A 14,482-nucleotide genomic window follows, 5' to 3' on the forward strand; every position below is an offset into this window, starting at 1 on the left:
CATAAATAAATAAAAATTAAAAAAAAATAAAATAAAAATTGGTTTGGAAATTTCTTATAAAGTTAAAAATATACTTAATCATACAATCCTGCAATCCCATTCCTAGATTTTTCCCACATTAAATAAAAACCTAGGTTCACACAAAAATCTGTATACAGATGTTCATGGCAGCTTTATTCATAACCATCAGAAACTGGAAACAACTCAAATGTACCTCTAGTAGAGAACAGATAAATAAATTGTGGTACACCCATAAAATAAACAGAACTTGGCAATAAAAAGGAATGAACTATTCATTCACAAAACAACATGGATGAATTTCAAATGCATCACGCCAGGTGAAAGAAACCAGATTCGAAAAAGTATATACTGAATGGTTCCATTTACATGACTTTTTTTTTAAGATTTTATTTATTTATTCATAACGACACAGAAAGAGAGAGAGGCAGAGACACAGGCAGAGGGAAAAGTAGGCTCCATGCAGGGAGCCCAACATGGGACTCGATCCGGGGTCTCCAGGATCACATCTCGGGCCTAAAGCAGTGCTAAACCGCTGGGCCACCGGGGCTGCCCCCTAATGACATTCTTTTTTTAATGTTTTTTTTGTTTTGTTTTTTATGACAGTCGCACAGAGAGAGAGAGAGAGAGAGGCAGAGACACAGGCAGAGGGAGAAGCAGGCTCCATGCACCAGGAGCCTGACATGGGACTCGATCCCGGGTCTCCAGGACCGCGCCCTGGGCCAAAGGCAGGTGCTAAACCACTGTGCCACCCAGGGATCCCCCTAATGACATTCTTATACTAGGGACAGAGCATAGGTCAGTGATTGTCAGTAGGGAGGACCTTACCACAAAGGGGCACAAGACAAAGGGTAATGGCAGTGATAGAAATGTTCTATATCTCATCATGATGGAAACATGACTATGTAATCTGTCAAAACCTGCAAAATATATACTAAAAAAGATGAATTCTAATGTATGTATATTATACCTTAATTTTATTTTTTTAAATATTTTTTAATTTATTTATTTATATTTATTTATGACAGTGACACAGAGAGAGAGAGAGAGGCAGAGACACAGGCAGAGGGAGAAGCAGGCTCCATGCACCGGGAGCCTGACGTGGGATTCGATCCCGGGTCTCCAGGATCGCGCGCTGGGCCAAAGGCAGGCGCTAAACCGCTGCGCCACCCAGGGATCCCTATACCTTAATTTTAAAAAGAAAACAAATACAAAATTACACCAAATTAGAAAAATGACTTAAAATTAAGGGGAAACCAAACTTTACCTAGCTCAAGCCTAACATAAACAACAGTGCCCACTTTGGATTACCCATATTTAAGAAAGAATTTAAAGAGAACATAATATAATTTACCAGGAAACAATGAATGTCTAGATTTAGAGAGTAAGTATAAATCAGTGAAACTATTACTTCGAGCATATCATAATCTGGGTGGCAGAATTCCCTATTAATAAGATCTTGCTTTTTTTTTCAATTAATTTTTAATTTATTTTTTGTAAGTAATCTCTACACCCTATGTGAGGCTCAAACTCACAATCCTGAAATTAAGAGTCACATGCTCTACAGACTAAATCAGCTAGGTGCCCCTCAAACCTTGCCTTTTGACTAAAAACTAGGGAGACAAGGAAGTTGGTAAAATGGCTGCTTAGTTCCAATGGGAATGGCTGACTCCACGAAACAAGGAATATAATGCAGGGTGTACCTAATGCAAACAAATAATAACCAAACAGCAACAGCACAAAAAAACTGTTAGAATTTGAAAATGAAGTAAAAGCAAGCAACCTCTACTTGTTTCTCAAAAGCAAAGCAGTTAATTAAATGGACACATGCCTCTAACATAAAATTTGCTGACATTCAGCATATTTTATGAAAAAAATCGCCAGTGAATATTTAGTTAGAAAACTTTAAGTTGCTGCCAAGTGGACGTGTGACTTTTAAGCTATAATAACTGCTTCACTAACCACTGTAATTATCTTAAAGGACTAACTTTCTATGATCCTTCTTTACTATTGATGCTTTGAGGTAATTATTGCTCAAAACACTTAGAAATTTTGTCAGTTTAAAAAAAATAATAAATGGATTGTCTTAAGAGATACCATTGAAGTTCACTTTCTACCCTAAAATGTATTTACTTTGACATAAAACACTCTTAAGGTAGGAATAGAATTTTTAAAAAGGGGGGCAGGGACAACCAAAAAAATTGTATGTATAACATCGAATTTTATAGACAAAGTTAAAGGTTTGTGGATGACCTCTGAGTGAGGAATTTAAAAATCTAGAGCATTTCTACTCTGACACTATGTAGCCACGTCTGCTTAACCCAACATTCTCAGCCTTCTGTCTCAATCTCTTCACTGAAAATGAGGCACTGGATTAGGTCTTTTTTTTTTTTTTTTTTGGATTAGGTCTTTAAGAGGTTTTTAAAGGAGAGTGTCTATGGTAACCTTAATACACAAACACTAATCTAGCACATTATTCTGAGAACCCTTCTAAGGTGCTTGTGGTAGTTTCTTGAAAAAAATCACTATTGCCTTTGTACGGAAGAATTATTTTTAAAGAAGAAGATGGAAAAGACTAGGCCTCAATTGTATAGATATTCTGAAACTGAACTCAAGCTCTTAGTACTCATGACATCTTTTCCGGTAAACAAGCAGTTTAATGATACGGGGATTAAGCTGACTAAAGAACAGGTAGGTAAACCAGAGCTTGCCCAGAGTAATGGGATTTCCTGACCAGTACACTGGCTGCCTTTATCCTCTCAAGTATCCAGCCACATTCCTTACCTTCTTTACTCCATTTGTTGAAAATGACCTTAAGACCAAGAACTATTGGGGCACCTGGGTGGCTCAGTGGTTGAGCGTCTGTCTGCCTTTGGTCCTCAGGTCATGATCCCGTGGTCCTGGGATTGAGCCCCGATTCGGGCTACCCACGGGGAGCCTGCTTTTCCTTCTGCCTATGACTCTGCCTCTTTCTCTGTGTGTGTCTCTCATGAATAAATACATAAAATCTTAAAAAAAAAAAAAAAAAAGACCAACTATGGAACAAAGGAAAAGTTCCTTGTTTTTCCCTTTGCCTCTTTCCCACCATTTTAGTGAAGTTGGGAGTCTACCTTCCAGCCATCAATATTGGTGGCCCTTTAGAACCTTGATATATATGCTCATGGCTAATCAATTTTCCTGTCATTAATTTTCAGCCCCTGAGCTTTGAAAGCAAGAAAAGTTACACCTTAAAAGTGGAAGGAGCCAATCCTCACCTAGAGATGCGTTTCCTGAACCTAGGACCATTTCAGGACACAACAACAGTGCACATCAGCGTGGAAGATGTGGATGAGCCCCCCATCTTTGAACCAGGCTTTTATTTTGTGGAGGTTCCGGAGGATGTAGCGATTGGAACAACCATACAGATCATTTCTGCCAAGGACCCAGATGTAACCAACAACTCAATCAGGTTTTTCCATAGATTTCACCTTTCTTATGCCTCAGAATCTTCCCTCCCCTGGTATCTAATTTTCTAGCACTTTTTCCCTTTGCTTCTTCCATCTCTGAAGACTCTCCTATTTAGTTCTTGTTTAAATATTATGGCTTTTTCATGTTATTTAGAAGCAATGTATCATGTCTGCCACTTACTGCCAATTGGTTCAGCAAAAAACACATGCATACTTCACATACACACACACACCACACACACACCACACACACACACACATGCACGCGCACACGCACACCCCTACCTTACTTTTAATCATAGCCCTATTGACATTCTGGGATGGATTCTTTGTTGTGACAGGCTGCCCTGTGCATCGTACAATGTTTAACAGCATCTCTGGCCTCAACCCACTAAATGCCAGTAGCACTCCCTGAGTTGTAACAACTTAAAATGTCCCCACATATTGCCGAATATCCCAGGAGGGGGAAGGGATGGGGATCAAAACATCCCCAATTCGATAAAGCACATACAGACACATAGCACAAAAAAGTTAAAAACTGTCAAATCCTGGGGCGCTTGGGTGGCTCAGTCAGTTAAGCGTCCAACTCTTCTTGGTCTCAGCTCAGGATTGTGAGTTCAAGCCCCACACTGGGCTCCACACTTGGGGGGCATGAAGTCTACTTAAAACAGAATAACCTTCAAATCTTATTAATGAATACAAAAGTGATCACTGCACATTTTTTCAATTCTTATGAACCTTTGATTTTTCTACTATATATATATATTTCCATATACTACAAAAAAACATAGAAACTATTCCTGCTGTCAATGGCTTCAGTGGTTTATAGAATGGCTAGATAGACCTTTATATTTCAAGCCTACATAATAATCTCTCCAAACGGTGTTTTGTAGTTAAAGATTCCAATCAAGATGCTTCCCCAACAAGGCAGGGAGGAGAGCTGCTCTTACAGCCATGGCTATTTCCTTCTATCAACTCTGGAGCCAAAGTGCAAACCGCTGATAGGTTGACACCTCAACCTTCCAGAGCAACTGCCAAACCTCTAAAGCTTGACACAAAAGATCAGGATTCCAAGGCTGTTTGGGGGCCATCTGTCACATTAATTGTTGAAAGCCAAATGGCAAAAATGGATCTGGGGCTTTAGTACAGATAACACATTTTAAATGCACCCCAATTTATCAAATGCCTTTTCTATTGGATACTTCCCTTACCTAGTGCTACTTTGTATTTAATGAATACATGCTTTTTCAGTTTAACAAGGATGCTTCTCTCCTGAGAATAACTTTACTGAGGAAAAATCTGCTTCATCTAACCAACTAGTAAACATTTTACATTTGCAGGCATTAAAATGGCTAAAATGATTTTGTTTGAATTCTGATATTTGATTTTTAGAAGTCAACTAATCTTTCTAGTATGAATTATATCAACTTTATAGAAATGATATTTCAACCTTAAGCTTTTAAAATGTATAATAGGAGGGAAGAAGTTAGTAAAACCATATTATTCCCAAAACAACCATAACATAAATGAAACAGATTCTATAAATTCATATTTTCAGAAGCCAAGAAAAATATATTTATATCTTCTGATCAATTAGTTCATCTGTTCATGTTGGAAAAGATACTGTGGGGTAAATTTTATGGAGGGAGAGAAACAAAAGAGGCGTAAGCTTGAAAAACTTACGAGTCCATTTCTAAAACAGTCAATCAAATATCCAGTAGATACTTCTATATCTTCTTTCCCGATTCTGAATCTGGATTTCCACATAGTAAGCACTGGGAATACAGTTGTTAGGAGTTACACTGCTAAGTGACAAGCAAAAGAGACTGAATGCAGTCAGAAAACACATACACACACACACACACCCCTAGTGTGTATGTGCAGTATACAAGACTGAAGTCATCAACTCATGACAGACATACAAATAAAAGCAAGATACCAACAAGCCTACATCCACTCCTGCCATGGAGCAAAATGAGGCACACAAAATTAAGGAATCCTGTCTGGCTAACAGAAAATACTGCTTCAGATGACTGGCCTTTGAAAATCATCAGTTGGCCTGCATCATGGAGGCACACAATCGAGAAGTTTTCTATTCCAATATATCCCAGTCAGGAGGAATCCACAAGTGAATAGGCCAGAGGTAGAGAGCAGTGTCTCCTGGGCTTACTCTGGGGCAGAACTCTAGGGCCTGAGAAAGAAACTGGCCAGAACAGGGTGACAGTCACAGGCCTGGAGAGAACAAGATAATCATTCAGACAGAGGGGGAAAGAATCCCTCCTATCAGAAATGGAGATAATTCTCCTTCTGCCTTTTGGTTGCAAAGGAGAATTCATATTGCCAAGATAGAGGGGTCCTGACTCTGTACTGTCTGACAGGAATAAAGAATGGTTCCCTAGACTCAGATATATATTAGGAGTCCTGGATTCTCAGAGGGAAAAGCACATAAAAGGCAAATCTCTGGCTATCATTTAATAAATCCATTTGGAAATTACTGTCCTGTTATCTTTCCCCAAATTGCTCATTTTATCCTCATTTTTCCTATAAAAGTTAATTTCTTTTAAAATAATTTGCAAGTTATATGCTGCTTGGCTATCTAATTCATCTTCTGCATTTTTATTAGAAATAAATGAGATTTATATTCCTAAAAAGAAAACACATATTAAACTGCCCTAAAATCAATATATCACCTTAGGTTAAAATGTTATGGATAGGCCATTTAACTTTTTAAAAAAATTATTAGGACCTTCATAATCTCCTTTGTAGAAACTTTATGGCATGCTCAGGCATATAAACTGGTCATGATTCACTAGTAAATCCCAAAACCAAATCTCCAGATTTAGTTACATATACATGAAAAATATCATGTTTAGTATCTCCTGAACAATTTAGGATCTCCTAAATTTTTAATAAATGCCCAAGGCACTTCTGGCAAGCAGGAAATGGAATCATTTGGCACCTGAAATAGGCTTCTGCTGGTATGGAAACAGCCTGCCCTCCCAGAGTACGTGTGTGTGGATTTAGCAAGCCTGCCGATGACGCCCCACCTTCAAATTGCTCACAAATTCAGAATATGTCCTCAGCCAAGCAAGTAAGCAGGGAGCCCAACAAACACTAGCTATTGTTCACTGAAGGCAGTTCTGTATGTGAATATTATACCTATTCTGCCCATAATTGGTTGGAGTATTATGGTTAGAGAAAGGAAAACCACCTACATAATTCACTAGTATGTCCCAATTTCCTCATTTTCCATCTGTATCTACACCTTTAATTTGTTCTCCTGCCTCCTGAAAATTGGCCCAGCGTCCCACTCAGAGTAGCGAATGCCTCTACTGCCTCAGTTCAGTAACTTCTGATTTGGGAAATCGGAAGGGGGTTCCACCAGATCAGGAAGGCTTCTCTAAGGCAAGCTTGCACTGTTTCCTCTTGGTGTGTCACCAGGCAGTACTGTCATGGGTTCTGTTGGTTAGTCCCACCTCCCATACCACCTCCCATACCATCTGCGACACTTGCTATGGCACTATACATCTGAGTGTAGAAAGCCGGTTCATCATAGAGGCTAGGGGCTGCCTCTCCCCTCCACACCATGCCTACAGCATGGAGAGCTGCCATCAGGATTATAGCTCCATGGGCTGAATGGCTGGCTGAAAGAAAAGACCGTATTTTTTTTCCAAAGATAAATTCAACTCTTAAAATAGCCAGTGAACTTTAAAACTAAATCACTAATTATGCCTAGGAAAAAAATGCTCCAATTAATTTTAAATTAATTTTGTTCTTTACTAAGAAGTCAATGGTTTGTCATCATGGCTTAGTCTATTTCAAGAAGAGATAAGGCTTTGTTTCCTTCAACAATTGCATTCGTTCCATGTGCAATAAAGCAGCATGGAGCGGCAGTTAGGAGTAGGAACTTGAAACCAACCTGCCTAGACTTGATTCCAATCTTGGGAAATGACATAACCAATCCAGGACTCAGTCTCTTTACCTATAAAACCAAGATAACGGAACCTACCCTGTAACATGAGCCAATATAATGTAAAGTATACAGAGCAATGTGTGGCTACAGTAAGTGTTTATTAAAATGGGTCACAAGCAGAGAATGGCACTACTGTTCTTCCTTAAATTTCCCAACTCGTGGAGAATTATAAATGAGATGATTCCACTTCTCCAGGCCTTAGTGGTCACCTTTTCCCTTAATGCCTCTCTGAAAGGCCAACCTGAATCCCTACAGAAAAAATATATATATTTGGAACAAAACATTTTACCAAATTATACACACACAAGAATATACTACATATGTGTCTGTGTTTATATATGTATATATACCTACACACTTGTTCATATTTGGGGATTTTTTTTAAGATTTTATTTATTCATGAGAGACACAGAAAGAGAGAGGCAGAGACACAGGCCAAGGGAGAAGCAGGCTCCCTGCAAGGAGCCCGATATGGGACTCGATCCTGGTTCCTGGGATTACTCCCTGGGCCAAAGGCAGATGCTCAACCTCTGAGCCACCCAGGCATCCCAGTTGTTCATATTTGAAACAAAAGTTGTACCATCAATATTTACCCTTACTGCATGTGACAGTCTGGCATGCATATGTTGCATTTCATTTTCTTTCAACGCTAGTCATAACCTACCATATTGATTTCATAACCTGCAATTTAAAAAATAATGCACTAAAGAAACTTCTTACTCCCATCAAAATGACAGTTTCCTAGTTTCAACAACTTTAACATATAGGCTGCAATCCCTGACAACTTTAAATAGAATTTTGAACCCAATATGTTATAGTAGTTTTATATGCACGTATATAAACATGTTACCCCTGCAAATTATTAGCTGTTTAACTGTACAAAAGTGACTTCTCTTAGTTTTCTTTTCTGCTTACTGAGATAATATCTACCTCTTAGAGATTTTATAACAATTTTAAAAAGAAGCTATAAAACATCTGGTATTCCACAAATGGCAACTATTATAATTACTGGATGTTACCAAGGACTACACAGATTCTCAAGAATGGTTCTCAATCATGGCTACATACCATGGAGGATTTTAAACATACAGATGCCTGAATCTCCCTCCACACTTACTGAATCTCCCAAAATGGGGACCAGGTGAGAGAACACAGAGAGTTAGACTGCCAAATTAGATTCAACAGGAACTGTGGCTCTTACCCAGTGCCCAAAATAAATAATGACTCAAAGGATACAGACAACAGCAAAGTATGAGGCAAGCATTCTGTCCCTGGAGAGATCTAAAATCATCAGGTAAACATCCTTCTTTTCCTGTGTAAGGATGCATGTTGGACCATATTGAACATGAAAGATACAAGCAGTGAAGGACACCGCCTGAACAAAAAAGGAGCCATTTTGGTTATGGAACATCTGCTTTTTATACCCCATTAATTACATGGCTCACATGATATTTTCCAGCAAGCTGTACCCCATAAATTCATAAATTCCAAGTTTATTTACATTAAGCAACCTAGTCAAACCTGGTTCATCCTGCTAAAAATATTCCATGGATAAAAGGACTCTTTAGCTAATAAATACCATTACTGTTTGCCAGCAGGTCAGTCATTAGCACATTTACAAAGAACCCGATGGAAATCTTTCCTTCTCAATAGGTGATATGAATTACAAGGATCAGAACCACTGAACTATACCTTTTCCATTTCCAATCTAACATTTCAAAACTTAAAGGAATACGTTTTTGTTTTTTTTTTAAGATTTTATTTATTTATTCATGAGAGAAACAGAGAGAGAGAGAGGCAGAGACACAAGCAGAGGGAGAAGCAGGCTCCATGCAGGGAGCCTGATGTGAGACTCGATCCTGGGTCTCCAGGATCACACCCTGGGCTGAAGGCGGCGCTAAACTGCTGAGCCACCGGGGCTGCCCTACAATTTGTTTTGAACTAAGACATGTAGGGGTTGATATTCAGAATATCTCAAAAGCCTCAGGGCAGTATTAAGCTGTAAACAGCTGGAATTAATCTTTAATTGGTTTAAAACTTCCCCAAGGATTTGGCATCCTGTTTTATTTCATTTTATGAATGAGGAAATTCAAGCAGTAATAGTTTGTTTGTGTTCGTGTTTTTTAGAGGGTTTTTATTGGGGGACTGTTTCTGGACATGATAAAACAGCAAATGTGGTCTTCCAAGTGTCCTTAACTCAGAACTAGCTGAGCCATGTTTCACGTAGTATGCACTCAGTTCTCTCATGTAATATGCCGTGGTACAGTTATTCAAATAAAACAGTGTACTTAATCTGTGTTTCTGCAGATATTCCATAGACAGAAGCAGTGACCCTGGAAGATTCTTCTATGTTGACATTACAACAGGTGCCCTGATGACTGCAAGACCCCTTGATAGGGAGGAGTTTTCTTGGCATAATATCACTGTCCTTGCTATGGAAATGAGTAAGTAACACAATAAATTGGTCTCTGTCATGTGACAAAATATAAGCATTGTAGACTGTGGAAGTTTCTAGAGCTATTATATTCTTTATGGGAAGAAACACAGATTATGGTTTATGCAAGTGAGTGAATGCATTTAGTTCAGATACTTACCAACTCCTATATACCTAGTTCTGTGCTAGAAATTAAAAAAAAAAAACACTGTGCAAAAATAGCACCTTTAAATCAAGGTGCTAGACTTCTATATGAAGAAAGGGACAATTCCTGAGAAATCTAAGAGGTTTTCAATCTTTAATAAGATTGGGAATGCACAAATAGTATTCTCAAGGAGCAAGAACTCCTGTCCCCTCCAAGGGTCCTTCTAGCTGAACTAAGAATCAAATTGACATGAGACAGATTAACAAAAGAAAAGCAAATGTAACATGCATACATAAAAGGAATCCACACGGACATAAAAATTCCAAAGATAGGCAAAATGAAGTATACATGTCAGGCCGAACTATGAAGGAGGGGGTAGGAGTTTGGGAGTTTCCAAGGGCCGAAATGCATTTCACAGGACGGTAAGAGCAGATGTTTGATAATCGGAGGTTTGGGGCAGCCCAGGTGGCTCAGCGGCTTGGTGCCGCCTTCAGCCCAGGGCATGATCCTGGAGACCCGGGATCGAGTCCCACGTCAGGCTCCCTGCATAGAGCCTGCTTCTGTCTCTGCCTGTGTCTCTGCCTCTCTCTCTCTCTCTCTCTCTCTCTCTCTGTGTGTGTGTGTGTGTGTGTCTCATGAATAAATAAATAAAACCTTAAAAAAAATTGGAGGTTTGCCCTATCATACAGATGAGTCCACTCAGATAAAAATTTTCCTGTTAATAACTCTTATTTTGGGGAGGGGAAAAAAAACAATCTAGATTCTTCTGTGTGGGTTAAGGGAATGACGGAAGTTTCTCTTGAACCCTCAGGGGCTCAAGTGCCTTCAGCTTAAATAATCTGCATGCCAAAGTGTCAAATGTGGGGGAGAGACCCATTCTGTATAGGACATTACTGCTGGATGAAAGAAAGCACTTACATCACCCTCACCACACACATGCATACACACAAACATGAATACAAAAATTTGAGACATCTTACACTAAAAAGAAGATTTATGAACATAAAAATAGAATGGAAAACTACTAAAAACTAGATAACATATTTATTATAAACTGCACAAAAATTAGATTACTCACTACTACATTCAGTTTTTCATAACAGTGATGGTTAAGGGTTCAGGGAAATGCAGACCCCAATGTACTGGCACAACTATGTACAGTCATTCAGGAGGGCAACTGGGCAATTAAGCTTTTGTATTAAGATTCTCCAATATAGGAGGGGGAGGGGCAAGATGGCGGAAGAGCAGGGTCCCCAAATCGCCTGTCCCCACCAAATTACCTAGATAACCTTCAAACCATCCTGAAAATTTACGAATTCGGCCTGAGATGTAAAGAGAGACCAGCTGGAATGCTACAGTGAGAAGAGTCCGCGCTTCTATCAAGGTAGGAAGACGGGGAAAAAGAGATAAAGGAACAAAAGGCCTCCGAGGGGGAGGGGCCCCGGAGGAGCCGGGCTGAGGCCGGGGCGAGTGTCCCCAGGACAGGAGAGCCCCGTCCCGGAGGAGCAGGAGCTGCACCAACCTTCCCGGGCGGGCGGAAAGGGGCTCGCAGGGAGTTAGAGCAGGACCCAGGAGAGCGGGGATGCCCTCAGGCTCCCTGGGACACTAACAGACACCTGCGAGCGCAGGAGAGTGCTCCGAGCTCCCTAAGGGCTGCAGCGCGCACGGCGGGACCCACCGGAGCAGCTCGGAGGGGCTCGGGAGCGGCTCCAGGGAGGGAGCTGCAGGGCGGGAGCGCGAATCCACCAGGCAGGCCCCGGAGCACAGGGCGCCGGGACACAGCCCAGGATCCGGCCTCCCCCGGGACAGGCATTCCTGCGGAGGCTAAATCCAGGCTTCCAGAGTTGCCATAGCAACTGCTGCTGTTCCTCCTGGGGCCCCACGGGGGTAAACAACCCCCGCTGAGCCCGGCAGCAGGCAGGGGCAGAGCAGCTCCCCCAAGTGCTAACATCTGAAAATCAGCACAGCAGGCCCCTCCCCCAGAAGACCAGCTGGACGGACCAGTGATACTCCCCCGTGTTCCAATACAACTTGTTTCTGGCCACTCTGCACTGAGCAAAATGACTAGAAGGAAAACCTCACCTCAAAAGAAAGAATCAGAAACAGCCCTCTCTCCCACAGAGTTACAAAATCTGGATTACACTTCAATGTCAGAAAGCCAATTCAGAAGCACTATTCTACAGCTACTGGTGGCTCTAGAAAAAAGCATTAAGGCCTCACGAGACTTCATGACTGCAGAATTTAGATCCAATCAGGCAGAAGTTAAAAATCAATTGAATGAGATGCAATCCAAACTAGAAGTCCTAACGACGAGGGTTAACGAGGTGGAAGAACGAGTGAGTGACATAGAAGACAAGTTAATGGCGAAGAGGGAAACTGAGGAAAAAAGAGACAATCAATTAAGGGACCATGAAGACAGATTAAGGCAAATAAATGACAGTCTAAGGAAGAAAAACCTACGTTTAATTGGGGTTCCCGAGGGCGCCGAAAGGGCCAGAGGACCAGAATATGTATTTGAACAAATCCTAGCTGAAAACTTTCCCAATCTGGGAAGGGAAACAGGCATTCAGATCCAGGAAATAGAGAGATCCCCCCCTAAAATCAATAAAAACCGTTCAACACCTCGACATTTAATAGTGAAGCTTGCAAATTCCAAAGATAAAGAGAAGATCCTTAAAGCAGCAAGAGACAAGAAATCCCTGACTTTTATGGGGAGGAGTATTAGGGTAACAGCAGACCTCTCCACAGAGACGTGGCAGGCCAGAAAGGGCTGGCAGGATATATTCAGGGTCCTAAATGAGAAGAACATGCAACCAAGAATACTTTATCCAGCAAGGCTCTCATTCAAAATGGAAGGAGAGATAAAGAGCTTCCAAGACAGGCAGGAACTGAAAGAATATGTGACCTCCAAACCAGCTCTGCAAGAAATTTTAAGGGGGACTCTTAAAACTCCCCTTTAAGAAGAAGTTCAGTGGAACAATCCACAAAAACAAGGACTAAATAGATATCATGGTGACACTAAACTCATATCTGTCAATAGTAACTCTGAACGTGAATGGGCTTAATGACCCCATCAAAAGGCGCAGGGTTTCAGACTGGATAAAAAAGCAGGACCCATCTATTTGCTGTCTACAAGAGACTCATTTTAGACAGAAGGACACCTACAACCTGAAAATAAAAGGTTGGAGAACCATTTACCATTCAAATGGTTCTCAAAATATACCCTAAAAACTATAGAACACTTCTGAAAGAAATTGAGGAAGACACAAAGAGATGGAAAAATATTCCATGCTCATGGATTGGCAGAATTAATATTGTGAAAATGTCAATGTTACCCAGGGCAATTTACACGTATAATGCAATCCCTATCAAAATACCATGGACTTTCTTCAGAGACTTAGAACAAATTATTTTAAAATTTGTGTGGAATCAGAAAAGACCCCAAACAGCCAGGGGAATTTTAAAAAAAGAAAACCATATCTGGGGGCATCACAATGCCAGATTTCAGGTTGTACTACAAAGCTGTGTTCATCAAGACAGTGTGGTACTGGCACAAAAACAGACATATAGATCAATGGAACAGAACAGAGAACCCAGAAGTGGACCCTGAACTTTATGGTCAACTAATATACGATAAAGGAGGAAAGACGATCCACTGGAAGAAAGACAGTCTCTTCAATAAATGGTGCTGGGAAATTGGACATCCACATGCAGAAGAATGAAACTGGACCACTCTCTAGCACCATACACAAAGATAAACTCAAAATAGATGAAAGATCTAAATGTGAGACAAGATTCCATCAAAATCCCAGAGGAGAACTCAGGCAACACCCTTTTTGAACTTGGCCATAGTAACCGGAGAAGGACAAACAGTGTATGTTCTCATTCATTTGGGGAATATGAATAATAGTGAAAGGGAATATAAGGGAAGGGAGAAGAAATGTGTGAGAAATATCAGAAAGGGAGACAGAACATAAAGACTTCTAACTCTGGGAAATGAACTAGGGGTGGTGGAGGGGGAGGAGGGCGGGGGGTGGGGGTGAATGGGTGACGGGCACTGAGGGGTACACTTGACGGGATGAGCACTGGGTGTTATTCTGTATGTTGGTAAATTGAACACCAATAAAAATTAATTTATAAAATAAAAAAAAAGATTCTCCAATATATTTATTCATACTCTTCTTCTCAAGAACCCTGCTTCTAATAACTATCTTAAGGAAATAATCATAGATGTCAACAAAGATCTATGTACCAAAATATTTACTGCAGTGCAATTTTTACATAGGGGGAAAAATAGGAATTACCTAAATGTCTAATAATAGGGGTCTGCCTAAGTAAATTGTTACAACCATACAATAAAATGAGACTATCAATCAGATATTAATATACATGTTTTCGAAGTGTATTTGAATGATATAGGATGATACTGCCCTAAAATATTAAAGTTTTAAATCCAACTTTTTAAT

General features: G+C 40.3%; 1 protein-coding gene across 2 annotated transcripts in view; it reads left to right on the forward strand.

Moving 5' to 3' along the window:
- The window catches only part of LOC129495492 (cadherin-20), a 205,170-nt gene that overhangs the window by 173,977 nt on the left and 16,711 nt on the right, over positions 1–14,482 (forward strand). For both annotated transcript variants that reach the window (XM_055303043.1, XM_055303044.1), the window contains exons 7-8: positions 3,213–3,466; positions 9,745–9,881. In XM_055303043.1, coding sequence (XP_055159018.1) covers positions 3,213–3,466; positions 9,745–9,881 — 391 coding nt within the window. The remainder of the gene's footprint in view (positions 1–3,212; positions 3,467–9,744; positions 9,882–14,482) is intronic.

The sequence above is a fragment of the Nyctereutes procyonoides genome, unplaced genomic scaffold (genome assembly GCF_905146905.1).
Source record: "Nyctereutes procyonoides isolate TBG_1078 unplaced genomic scaffold, NYPRO_anot_genome, whole genome shotgun sequence".
Taxonomy (NCBI): domain Eukaryota; kingdom Metazoa; phylum Chordata; class Mammalia; order Carnivora; family Canidae; genus Nyctereutes; species Nyctereutes procyonoides.